Source organism: Aquarana catesbeiana, linkage group LG08 (assembly GCF_042186555.1).
Source record: "Aquarana catesbeiana isolate 2022-GZ linkage group LG08, ASM4218655v1, whole genome shotgun sequence".
In the NCBI taxonomy this organism is placed as follows: Eukaryota; Metazoa; Chordata; class Amphibia; order Anura; family Ranidae; genus Aquarana; species Aquarana catesbeiana.
This window is the reverse complement of record NC_133331.1, coordinates 200,569,333-200,583,412: the sequence shown is the minus strand read 5'-3', so window position 1 is coordinate 200,583,412 and position 14,080 is coordinate 200,569,333. Positions and strand designations below refer to the sequence as shown.

Sequence of the window (14,080 nt, the reverse complement as noted above, 5' to 3'; positions counted from 1 at the left end):
AACCTGACATTTTAACAGGGGTGTGCAGACTTTGTATATCCACTGTACCGCCTAATGTCTATTTTGTAGTAAATTGGCCTTCCTTCCTGAACATTCTCCACACCAGTACAATGCTGATTGCCTCATTCAGCACTTGGTCATAGGACAAGCAAGGCAGACTAGGGTTCTAGGGTTAGAGTGAGAGATGAAGTGTTTTGTACATAACCTGTCCTCTCTATAGGCTACAATAACAAATGGGTATTGTGAATTTGTTTGTAAAGTGGGTGCAAATCCTGTGACTGCATCCACTATTCCCCTTAGTGACATGACAGTGTGCCAAGGATTACATGGGATGTATATACTAGTCTACTATTTTACACCCATTTTCAAAGTAAGCATTTGTCGGGAGGTATGAAATCAGTATGCACACTGTGTTGGCCTTGTAGGAGGTTTGGATGCAATTATAGGGACATTTGCTGTATATGGTTTTTATATACACATACCATTATATTTGAAGCAGTTTGCATTAACCAGCATTTTCTGTGCTTATTTCCATATCGCAGGAAACAACCCCTGGGGAGTGCCCGGTAACCCTGCTCCCATTGGGCTGGATGTGTCGGGCTTCTCTCAGCAGTACAACCCTCAGCAGTATATGGTGAGTTCTGAACCTAGGTTTCTCATCTTTTACCAGAGCTGATATCAGCCTTCTAAAAAAAGAAGCTTTATACTAGTACACCTAAACATTTATGACACATAACTTTCGGAATTAGTAAATAAATTTCCTGGCGCATCATGGCAGCATACATTAGGTTGTGGTTCCATCCCCCACCTGACATTATAGAGCTTCCGTCCCCCACTTAGATTATAAAGCTTTACAGGATCCAGGTCACTGCATTCTTTGTTTTGTCCTCACCTGTAGGAGTGAATTGCTCTTGGGGAAAATCCCTTACCAGAGTTTGCCTCAGCCAGGTTTAAACTCTCCTGGGTGGAAGTCCTGCCTGTACAGCCTCTTAACAAACTTTACGCTGGTCTCCGTGGCGTCTCTTTGGATACAAGCTTTAAAAAAGCTTTGAGTTTTGCGGCGTTTCCAGTACAGCATTTCTATTGTTTGGGACTGCTGTCCCTCTCGACAGGTCTCTGCACATTTACAAAAGTACTACTACCCATGATAGCGCTGCTGAGAGAGAACGGGTTAGGAGTACATAATTACCTGGACGATGTCCGTCTCCTGGCAGAGTGTCAAGAAATTATATAGAACGTCCTGTGAGCCTCCACTAACAATAATAAACCAATAAATCCATTTTGAATCAGCTGCAAGCGGTAAACCTGTCTCATAAACCATGTAAAGTACTAAAATCGCATTAAGAACGCTGCGCTATCAAAGGTATAAGCAAAAAGCCTCTGAACTGGTAAAAATGTATCCTCTACACCGTGGTAATAATAATGTATAAAATATATGATGAAAAATATATAAAAAGACACGTGCTTAATAGCCAAATAATAAAGTGACAATGTGCATTTATATAGTGGTAAAAAATATTAAAGCAAATAAGTCAGTGGAAATCTAAATAGATCCAAATACTGGAATTATAAAAAAGTGCTTAAGTGCACTGTGCAAAGTTCAAATTGATACAATTGACAGGTTGCTCCACACTCCATGCGATTCAGTATGCTGTAAAAGTGATGCGATAATCAGATGCTGTGTTCTCAGTCAGTACCCCCCCCCCCCCATGTAATGAAGGCTCACCTTAAGGTGTGTGACCTTGCTGTTAAGCTTGGTCAATGCACACTTTGGAACTACTGCAGGGTTCAACAGTGCGTCCGGGAATCTGGATCGATCGCCGATGTGCCTCAGTAAATCAATAAAAAAAGGATCTCATAGTGTAGTATGCTTATGCAATTTATTGAACTAAAAAATTAACAGGTCCCACACAGGGTACTCACAATATCCAGGCGCTTCAGTGCGCCATTCTACATCAAGTAAAAAACGAATGGCAGAAAGCGGCCGGTAACGGGATGATATGCTGATCGTTCCTAACATCTGATCTGCTAAGCGTGCCGTCCTGTCCCCTTCCCCACATGTGTCGATACAAGGGAATTTCATATCTTCCTCAGGGGATGATGAGGGCACAGAGGCTGTTAAATCAAGGTTGTTCAGAGGAAGTGGGGGCCACGCTGTTGCAAGTCAGAGCAGAACAAATAAGATGTACTAAAAGCTCTGGGCAAAGCTTGCCAAACTCACTGAAAGAAAACCCTGATCTCCAGCGCCTCCTAAAATCCTTTATTTTCTTCAGTTAGGCTTGGATATAGGCCTAGGACTAAATACCTTGAAAGTTCACGTCTCGGCTCTCACGGCCATGACAGGAGTTAGGTGGGCCCCCAGAACCTTTAGTCATCCAGTTTATTAGAGCATGCTTAATGTTGAGGCCACCTAGGAAGCCAACCTCTCCCAAGTAGGATCTAGCTGTGGTTTTCAAAGCTCTTTCAACACCTTCCTTTCATCCTTCATATGTCTATGTGGGACCTAACTTTAAAAAAAGTATTCTTAGTAGCTTTAGCTTTAGCCCAGAGTGTCTCACATGCAGGCATTTGTATTTACTGAGTATTTTTTCTGACAGAGTGGTCTTAAAACCTTCAGAACGCTTCATTCCAAAAGTGGCTACGTCCTTTCACTTCAGTCAAGATGTAATGCTCCCATCCTTAACTAGTCAGGGTCGCTTCATCCGCTGGATGTAGGCCTCACCCTGAAAGCCTATTTGTCTGTGACTGCCTCATTCAGGAAGGCAGATAACCTTTTAATGGTACCACATGGTTTAAGAAAAGGACAAGCTGCTTTGGTTCATACTCTGAGGCTTCTTGTTCCAGAGGGCTCAAGGGCACTCAAAGAGGGCAGTGGTTACCTCCTGGTCAGCGTATTGTCGTGTTTCTCCAAGGATAATATGTAAGGAGGCGACTTGGTCCTCCAGGAACACCTTTATCTTTTTCTACAAAATCGATCCGGCCCAGCTGATCATGGTGGAATTCAGAAAATCTGTTGTACGGGGCTTGTCCTAATACTTGTCATTATAAAACATATCTATCTGTGCACCCTCGAGTCTGGCAAGTTATTTCTCAATGTATGCTGCCATCATGCACCAGGGAAACAGAAAATGTTATACTTACCGGTCCTTAATTCTCCTCCTTTCCTGGTGCATCTTCATGGCAGCATACAGGGACCGACCCTTAAAGTGGTGTTCCGGCCGAAATTATACTTTTTAAATAAAAATACCCCTATAATACACAAGCTTAATGTATTCTAGTAAAGTTAGTCTGTAAACGAAGGTCTGGTTTGTTAGTTTATAGCAGTAGTTTGTTATTTTATAAACTTACAGCAGGCTGTGGCCATCTTAAGTGTGGGCATCTGAAGCCAGACTGTATTTCTTCCTGGATCTCATCCTTGCAGATCTCGCACATGCTCAGTGCAGCACAAGCAGTGTAATAGGTTTCAGGTCAGGTTTCCATAGCAACGGCAGTGTCAGAGGAAGTTGCCGCCCCTTCCCAGAAGGCATTGCAAACAGGAAATGATGCGATGGGCCGCGGCCAGGGAGGAGGAAGTGAAAAATGAATACAGCAGATATACAGTAGGTGCTGAGAAAAAATTTTTAAAATATCCAATTCGTTTACAGTGCACAGTTTAGTGAGGGATGCTGAAGAGTTGTAAAAGTGGGTGGAACTCCACTTTAAGTTGATGGCTGCGGTCAGATCCTGCAAAGCATTATAGCCTGGTTTTGAAGAAGCACAATGTTAGTCTGAAACACTTCATCCTTTATTCATGTCTGTGTACTATGTGCTGGTGGCAGTCACTTGTATTGTTCTAATAAACACTGTTTGACTGGCAGTGGTGTGCAGCCAAATTCTTTTTGCCAAGCATTATAGACTAACGGTCCCATAAGGGCAAAGAGGCAAAGCAACAACCCAATGTATGCTGCCAGGACAGGAACATTACGGAAAAGTGAATATACAATTTTCTGTTTTTATGTTAAAGATCAACTAAAATACATTCGTTTCACCTGTATGCAGGATAACGCCAATAATTCTCTGATATGTTTTCTTGTGATATGGTGTCTTCTAAAGCAAGTGCCAACAGGCTTTTGTTTGTGTCAGAACACTCTCTCTATCTATCGTCTTTGAGAATGCAAAAGCAGCTTGAAGTAAGTCAAATGGAGGTCAACTGCAGATCCATTATACCTGCAATGAATGCTGAATGACCGCAGAATCCTCCCAAACAGATGTCAAAAGCAAGCTGCATTTTATCGCTCAAAGCCCATCAACACTGTACCTTTTATTTTACCTGCTTTATCCATATTGTTTCTGAGAAGAAACAATGCTACTTAGTATGGTGACATGGGGTATTATTGGCTCAGTGGTAGATGCATTTTTAAGTAAGTTCACTTCAAGCAAGAACCATATTAAGGGCCTGGTAGACAACTTTTAATAAAAGAAAGATGGAAAGTCCATAACACATGGTTTCCCACACAAAGGTTCTTCCCCAGCAATATACACAAATGAAAAATGCTAGCCCACCTGGCTCATAAGCTCTCACTCGGCTTTAATCGAAGTACCTCTTCTCTTTGCACTGGTAATACAGACCATATGTTCTTCAGTGCAGACAGCTTCACTGTCACGCCCACATCTCTTCTGGCCTTAGTCTTCTGACTGGTATCTGTCTTTTGCAGACAATCCTACTCTGGCTGCCACATGCAGCCTCTTACTCCTGTAGGAGACCTCCTGTCTCTCTTGGGTGGAGCCCTGAGGTATTCCTAAACCTCCATTATAGGAGCTGTGTACACCTGAGCACACACCCTGCTGGTCCTCCATAAAGCCCAGACACCTGCCCAAGACACTATGGAATCTCCAAGAAACTGAGCCCCATCCAGGATTACCAAAACCTGAACAAAGCTGCAAAAGCAGTTTTCTCCACTCAAAACAAATGCTACTTAGTCCTGCACTCATCCAACGTGCAAACCCTATGTCCTTTAACTGATCAATTCCACAGTGTCAGAGTTTTGTAAAGGATGAGATAGAAACACTGCAGGGAGGAATCACAAGACACTCTCTATTGCTCAGGTATCACAAATGCATCATAATTTACTCTATAGGCTTTTAACTGATGAAATGAACTGAGGTGGTTTAAATATTTATGAAATCTATTTGTATGTGTAAATAAACATTATCATTGCCTTTATACAAGGAGATTTAGATATGTTTGCCCTATAGTCTTAATAATTTTATCTTTTAATTTTAAAGCAGTATTAAACCCAAAAGCAAACATTTATTAGATTGCAGTTTACCAATTCTTAGATCTGTGTGTGTTTTTTTTTTTTTTTTTTTTTTTTTAACAGAACACACTGTCTTGCAAATGTTTCAGTTAATGTATCATTTACCACTGAAAGTAATGCTTAACATGATCAGCTTTTACAGTATCTCACAAAAGTGAGTACACCCCTCACATGTTTGTAAATATTTTATTGTCTTTTCATGTGACAACGCTGAAAAAATTACACTTTGCTACAATGTAAAGTAGTGAGTATACAGCTTATATAACAGTGTAAATTTGCTGTCCCCTCAAAATAACTCAACACACGGCCATTAATGTCTAAACCACTGGCAACAAAAGTGAGTACACCCTAAGTCAAAATGTCCAAAATTGGCCATTTTCCCTCCAGTGAAACTCTGAGGATCTGAAAAAAAGAATAGTTGCTCTACATAAAGATGGCCTAGACTATAAAAAAAAGATTGCCAAGACCCTGAAACTGAGCTGCAGCATGGTGGCCAAGACCATACAGTGGTCGAACAGGACAGGTTACACTCAGAACAGTCCTCGCCATGGTCGACCAAAGAAGTTGAGTGCACGTGCTCCACGTCATATCCAGAGGTTGTCTTTGGGAAATAGATGTATGAGTGCTGCCAGCATTGCATTGCTACAGAGGTTGAAGGGGTTGGGGGGTCAGCCTGTCAGTGCTCAGACCATATGCCGCACACTGCATCAAATTGGTCTGCATGGCTTTCGTCCCAGAAGGAAACCTCTTCTAAAGGTGATGCACAAGAAATCCCGCAAACAGTTTGCTGAAGACAAGCAGACTAAGGACATGGATTACTGGAACCATGTCCTGTGATCTAATGAGACCAAGGTAAACGTATTTGGTTCAGATGGTGTCTAGCGTGGGTGTCAGGAACCAGGTGAGAAGTACAAAGACAAGTGTGTCTTGCCTACAGTCAAGCATGGTGGTGGGAGTGTCATGGTCTGGGGCTGCATGAGTGCTGCCGGCACTGGGGAGCTACAGCTCATTGAGGGAACCATGAATGGCAACATGTACTGTGACATATTGAAGCAGAGCAGGATTCCCTCCCTTTGGAGACTGGGCTGCAGGACAGTATTTCAACATAACAACCCCAAACACACCTCCAAGACAACAACTGCTTGCTAAAGAAGCTGAGGGTAAAGGTGATGGACTGGTCATGTCTCCAGACCTAAACCCTATTGAGTATCTGTGGAACATCGTCAAATGGAAGGTAGAGGAGCTCAAGGTCTCTAAAAACATCCACCAGCTCCGTGATGTGGTCATGGGGGAGTGGAAGAGGATTCCAGTGGCAACCCGTGAAGCTCTGGTGAACTCCATACCCAAGAGGGTTAAGGCAGTGCTGGAAAATAATGGTGGCCACAAAATATTGACACTTTGGGCCCAATTTGGGTGTACTAACTTTTGTTGCCAGTGGTTTAGACATTAATGGCTATGTGTTTGAGTTATTTTGAGGGAACAGCAAATTTACACTGTTATACAAGCTGTACACTCACTACTTTACATTGTAGTAAAGTGTAATTTCTTCAGTGTTGTCACATGAAAAGATATAATAAAATATTTACAAAAATGTGAGGGGTGTACTCACTTTTGTGAGATACTGTATATATTCATGTTAAACCTTTATCCCAAAAGAATAAAAACTGTTGCTGTAACTACTTGTGTAACTGCAGTGTGAGGTGGAGTTTGGCTTCAATTTGTTACTGTATTTAAACCCGCTAGTCCATCTAACATTCCCTCCCCTTAGACTAACATTACTGCTGTCCAAAGGTGACCCTATGCTCCTTCATCCAGAGTGAAAGCTCACTAATACAGAAGGTGTGTTACTGGTCAGATCACCAGGTAAAAGCAGAGAGGGAAAAAAGCTTAAAAAAAATTAATGTAGCCACCACATCTAAGGATTGGTTAGCTGCAATATAATACATTTTTGGTTTTGAGTTTAATACCGCGTTAGTATCTAACAACAATATATTGACTTTTATTTTTATTTTATTTAAATTATAGGCAGGTCCACCAGCTGGATTTGAAGGCATGAACCCACCACAAGCAGGCTACCCATCTGCACCCGGCGGCGGCTACCCTTCTGCTCCCGGTGGCGGCTACCCCCCTGCACCTGGCGGCGGCTACCCCCCTGCACCTGGCGGCGGCTACCCCCCTGCACCTGGCGGCGGCTACCCCCCTGCACCTGGCGGCGGCTACCCCCCTGCACCTGGTGGCGGCTACCCCCCTGCACCTGGTGGCGGCTACCCCTCTGCACCCGGCGGCGGCTACCCCTCTGCACCTGGTGGCGGTTATCCCCCTGCACCTGGTGGCGGCTATGGGGCACCACAGCAGCCTCAAGCACCAGGCTTTGGCATGTATCCTGCTCCAGGGGGTGGACCACAGCCTGGGATGCCTGGATTTGATACAGGATACCCAGGACAGCCATCACCAGCCCCAGGTCAGCCACCAGCAACATACCCTGGTCAGCAACCAACTCCAAGTTATCCACAGGCTCCAGCAGTTAATCCCTCCGTACCACAATACCCATCTCCGCCATCAGTGAGCCCTTCTATTCCCCCACTTAAGGTATGTATTTTTTTAATTTGTTGTCAGTAGAAACCAATTCATTCTATGTGCCATCAACTTACTATCACTGCAAACAATAGCCTTTTATTTTTATTTGCCTAAACCTTTGATTAAAAAAAGTGAAATTCTAGTTTTGTTGATTAAAAGAATCCCCTCCAGGTCATATATATATATATATATATATATATATATATATATATATATATATATATATATATATATATATATATATATATATATATATATATATATATATATATATATATTATAGATATGGATATGGATTTTCCAATTGTTTATCCAATTCACTAACTGCTTCTTTTATTTACTGTAGATTGGTATGCCAGTGTTTCCTGGAATTACCATGTGTTTGGTATAAGAAATGTTACAACCCTGGCATGGTTTAAAGTGGTTCTAAAGTCTCAAGGTTTTTTACCTTAATGCATTAAGGTATAAAACCTTCTGCAACCAGTTCCCCCCCCCCCCTCCCCCCCAACAACACTTACCTGAGACCAATCTTGATAAAGAGATGTACATAAGAGTGGCAATTCTCCTGGGTATCTCTCCTTTTTGGCTTAGATACAGCAGTGGGAGCCATTGTCTCTTGCTGCTGTCAATCACAGCCAGTGAGCCAGTGAGGAGAGAGCAGGTGAATGGGCTGAGCTGTGCTCTGTATGTAAATAGATTGTGGTTCGGGAGTGGGCCTGCACTAGTGCCCTCATGGCAAGTGGCTTGCTATGGGGGCACTCAGCAGGGAGGAGGAGCCAAGAGTGCCAGCAGAGGACCCGAGAAGAGGAGGATCAGGGCTGCTCTGTGCAAAACCATTGCACAGAGCAGGTAAGTATCACATATTTGTTTTTTGTTTTTTTTAATACATTTTTTCCTTTTAGAATCACTTTAAGTTGTGTGGAACTACAGTCCCTTGAAATTGTCCAAATTTTGTCATGTTACAACCAAAAACGTAAATGTATTTTATTTGGTTTTTATTAGATAGACCGACACAAAGTGGCACATAATTGTGAAGTGGAAGGAAAATGATAAATGGTTTTCAAAATTTTTTACAAATAAATATCTGAAAAATGTGGCGTGCATTTGTATTCAGCCCCCTTTACTCTGATACCCCTAACTAAAATCTAGTAGAACCAATTGCCTTCAGAAGTCGCCTAATTAGTAAATAAGAGTCCACCTGTGTGTAATTTAATCTCAGTATAAATACAGCTGTTCTGTGAAGCCCTGTAGGACCTTAGTGAACAAACAGCATCATGAAGGCCAAGTAACACACCAGACAGGTCAGGGATAAAGTTATGGAGAAGTTTAAAGCAGGCTTAGGTTATAAAAAAATTATCCTGAGTTTTGAACATCTCATGGAGCACTGTTCAATCCATCGTCCGAAAACAGAAAAAGTATGGCACCACTGCAAACCTACCAAGACATGGCCGTCCACCTAAACTGACTGGCCGAGCAAGGAGAGCATTCATTGGAGAAGCAGCCGTGGTAACTCTGGAGGAGCGGCAGAGATTCACAGCTCATGTGGGAGAATATGTCTTTCACTCCAAGTCTGACCTTTTATGGAAGAGTGGCAAGAAGAAAGCCATCAGAAGTTCCGTTTTCAATTTGCGAGAAGCCCGATGCTGGACACAGCAAACATGTGGAAGAAGGTGCTCTGGTCAGATGAGACCAAAATTGAACTTTTTGGCCTAAAATCAAAATGCTATATGTGGAGGAAAACTAACACTGCACATCACCCCGAACACATCTTCCCCACCGTGAAACATGGTGGTGGCAGCATCATGTTGTGGGGGGTACATTTCTTCAGCAGGGACAGGGAAGCTGGTCAGAGTTGATGGGAAGATGGATGGAGCCAAATACAGGGCAATCTTAGAAGAAAACCTGTTAGTCTGCAAAAGATTTGAGACTGGGGCGGGGGTTCACCTTCCAGCAGGACAATGACCCTAAACATACAGCCAGAGCTACAATGGAATGGTTTAGATCAAAGCATATTCATGTGTTAGAATGGCCCAAAGTCCAGACCTAAATCCAATTGAGAATCTGTGGCAAGACTTGAAAATTGCTGTTCACAGACACTCTCCATCCAATCTGACAGCTTGAGCTATTTTGCAAAGAGTAATGGGCAAAAATGTCACTCTCTAGATGTGCAAAGCTTGTAGAGACATCCCCAAAAAGACTTGCAGCTGTAATTGCAGTGAAAGGTGGTTCTACAAAGTATTGACTCAGTGGGGCTGAGTACAAATGCACACCACACTTTTCAGATATTTATTTGTAAAAAATGTTAAAAACCATTTATCACTTTCCTTTCACTTCACAATTATGTACCACTTTTCGTTGGTCTATAACATAAAATCCCAATAAAATAAATTTACGTTTTTGGTTGTAACATGACAAAATGTGGAAAATGTCAAGGGGTATGAATATTTTTTCAAGGCACTGTATTATCAAATATTGTACCAAAACATAAAGGTATTGCAGGTGCTGCCTGTCATTTTATTTAATCTTTAACATAGATTTTTGCAACAAACAGTAAGCCAATGACATTCCCAAGGGGTTGTGAGTTCTTGGAAAGCCTGTCTGTAAACACAGTGTTGTTGTTGCAATAATTGCAAGGAAGAAAATAATCGAGCAGCTAGAGAAATGAACTGTTTTATGTCTTGGCACTTTTCAACAAAAGTGGATTTTTTCTTTAAAACACAAAACAATCACAGTTAAATCAAACGGTCTTCTTTGTTCTCTTCCTATAAAACAGTAAGAAGAATTCATACAGATATTCAGTAAATTTGCCAAAATATTAGCAGCAGTATACCTTCTATGCTTTTAATTTAATGGAGAATGACTTCATTCTTTTTTCAATTTCGGCTTGAAACTCGTCAGCCAGTTATTGTTTGTGTCCCCATAACAGAGGTTTCTCCTCACTTCATGTCTCATGTCTCACTTCATATCACGTTCAGGTGTGATCACACAGGAAGTAAAATACATTTTCCCGGAAGGCACCCAATTAGAAAAAATCCACATGTTTTAACTGTTCCTTCTGCCAGAAAATACTATTTTATTGCTGTCTGCCTGAGAGATGTTGCTAATCTCTGGTGATCAAAGGGCGAATCTCTTCATTGGTGACGTGGAATGTGGAGAAGATTTCTTCTTTATATGGAGTGGATGCACTTTCTATTACCTGGTTTTCTATGTATATAGATAAGCAGGCAGTCATTTAATTTCCCTCCCATTGTAGCGTGCTGCTTTGATAACATGGATAAAACAATGACCTGACAAATTTCTGTTTTTTGTTAGGCTGGAAAGGGTACCATTACCGATGCACCAAACTTTGATCCCCTCAGAGATGCAGAGGTGCTCAGAAAGGCCATGAAAGGATTTGGTAAGATGTTAAAGTACATCATAAGTTTCTAGATTTTTTGGTTAAATTATCCTGAGATAAACTATGTCTTGGATTGGCCAGTGGCAAGGTCTCCTCACCTGAGTACCTGACTGAAAAATAGTTGGCATTATGATATCAAGCAGGGGAGTTGTTTTTCTCATGCAGTATTCTAGATCATATAAACTAGAGACCGCGTGAGACCTCGTGTAGGAGGTGACAGAGGGTGTAGAGAGGAGTTACATTGCTGGAGTCCACAAGACACAATGGGTTTGATTTTACTAAAACTGGTGCACACAGAATCTGGTGCAGTCATGCATAGTAACCAATCAGCTTCCAACTTCAGCTTGTTCAATTAAGCTTTGACAATAAAACCTGGAAGCTGATTGGTTCATATGCACAGCTTCAGCAGATTTAGTAAATCTCCCCAATTGCTGAGAGTTTTTCAATCTACTGACATCCACAAATAACTGAAGATAAATTTTCATTTACTTAGCCATTATGTCCTTGATCAACACTCCATATCTAAGCAGATACCAAGTAGCAAAAAGGAAGACATTTTGAGATAGCTGCACTCCGTTATAATATCAAAACATTTATAGCCAGAATTCTAATAAAACATCTAAAACCAAAATTTCACCATGTAATTATTTACATCATAGAACTAAGTCACAATATATATAAACTGCTTGATAAAGAAAAAAAAAGAACAGTTCATGTGGTGGAGACCCAGTTCTGTAATGTTGGAAAATCACATGCAGTGGGAATGATTTGCTAAAACTGGGGAGTGAAAAATCTAGTGATAGCCAATTGGCTGCTAATTTCAGCTTGTTCATATAAGCTTTGCCAAAAAAACCTGGAAGCTGATTGGTTTCTATGCACCAGATTTTGCACTTTCCAGTTTTAGTAAATCAACCCCATCATGCATCATGCAATACGTAATCTATAACGGCACCTCCAAACTAGTGAGTGCAGTACTGCAATGCAGAGTAGCAATATAAATATTGCTTGATGCCGTGGTGGCATACCACCATGGAATGCACAGGGCAGTCCAGTTGTCATCCCTTCATATACTGGTCCATCCTCAGGACTATCTGGATTTATTTCCACCAAGCTACCTTCTATGCTCTTATAGTCCTTTCTCTCTTTCAGCTTCATTTCTTTCTTTAATACTAAAATTGCACTCGCTCATTATTAACTGTGACCTATTGACCATTTCTCCTCATTAACATCTCATAGCTGTTGTTGAGCAGTCTCAGCACCCACCTCCAGTGACTACCTTATGATTAAAGCATGCAGATTTTGTTCATTGGGCATAGTAACAGAGTCTATTTAAAGCCCACACCTGATCAACGCATTCCTCTTTACAACTGGCCCCCTTTACACCTTTCTCCATCACGGCCGCTGCCAAATACCTTGTGTAAGCTTCAGGTAAGATGCTGTCACCCCCATTGTCATGTACTCGAAGCATCATGGTTGGAGGTCACATAACTAGGAAGAACCAGGTATTCTGTGGTGGCTGTGGTTGAGGAAGGAGCAGCAGGGGAGCAATGCAATAGTGAGTATTATCATACAGGATTTATATAGCGCCAACAGTTTGTGGAGTATGTTACAATATAGGGAGACAGTACAGTTACAATACAATACAATAGAATACAAAAGGGTTAAGAAGGTCCTTCTCATAAAAGCTTACAATCTAATAGGGCGGGGATAAATATAAGGGTGGAGGTGGGGAGGCAGGCTTTGAAGAAACTTTTGTCACTTGTCGCCAGTGGGCATAGTGCAGGGTCTCTTTAAGAAATTTCTGGTACCGGCTTAGGGCTGCTTTTCAAGCTTGTGTCTGCTGCTGTTTAATGCGTTGCTTTTAAATAACTTTTAAAAATGCCTGATCATGCAAGGAATATGGGAATAGAACTGCTGTTGCAACATTGACATTGGACTTCGAGATGGGGGGAGATGCTGTGTGCATGGACCTGGCTGACTCCCCTGCAGAGCATATATGTACAGTAAGACATGTCCGGTCCTCATATGTGGCCAGGGGATAAGGACGTGTGGCTTTGTGGGAGAAGCATGCCTTGTAGCTGTAGAATTCTGTGTTCAGTTCCCAGCAGGGAGGCTGTTAATAGACTTTTTATGTTCTGCTGTGTTTGTGTTTTCTACCCAGGGCCGTCTTTAGCACAGGGCAAACGGGGCACTTGCCCTGGGCCCAATCTTTGTTGGGGGGCCCGCGCTAGCCGTGATTTAGGGCCCCGATGACAGCTTTGCAGAGCGCACAGAGGACATGGGAGGATGTATTCCGCGCTAGCCAGCTGAGAGGGGCGGGGCCGGGAGCTCCACTGACGCTCTGACCCCGCCCACGTGCAGCCTGTGTACTCGGAAAAGAGCTTCTGTAGTGAGAGCCAGTGATCGTGCGAGTGTCAGTGGAGCTTCCGGCCCCGCCCCCTCTATACTGGCTGGTGAATACAGAGGTCCGGGGGCGGGGCCGGAAGCTCCAATGACACTCCCACTCCGATCACTGGCTCTCACTACAGGCGCTCTATTCCCAGTACACAGGCTGCACGTGGGCGGGGTCAGAGCGTCAGTGGAGCTCCCGGCCCCGCCCCTCTCAGCTGGCTAGCGCGGAATACATCCTCCCATGTCTTCGGGGCGACAATTCAGGGGTGATGTGGGCCCCCCAACAAAGCATCAGTGGAGCTCCCAGCTGCTTTAATGACAGCAGAGAGTGGAAGCCCCGCCCACAGTCCTGAATGTATGTAGTGAGTTTGGCTGGCCAGGTATGTCCTTACACCCATAAAAGGCCTGACTGTTTAAA

General features: G+C 42.7%; 1 protein-coding gene across 1 annotated transcript in view; it reads left to right on the top strand.

Moving 5' to 3' along the window:
- Positions 1-14,080, top strand: part of LOC141106222 (annexin A4-like) — a 97,924-nt gene that overhangs the window by 44,441 nt on the left and 39,403 nt on the right. Inside the window, exons 3-5 of the mRNA XM_073596810.1 lie at positions 543-634; positions 7,323-7,886; positions 11,187-11,271. Of these exons, the coding sequence (XP_073452911.1) occupies positions 543-634; positions 7,323-7,886; positions 11,187-11,271 (741 nt within the window). The remainder of the gene's footprint in view (positions 1-542; positions 635-7,322; positions 7,887-11,186; positions 11,272-14,080) is intronic.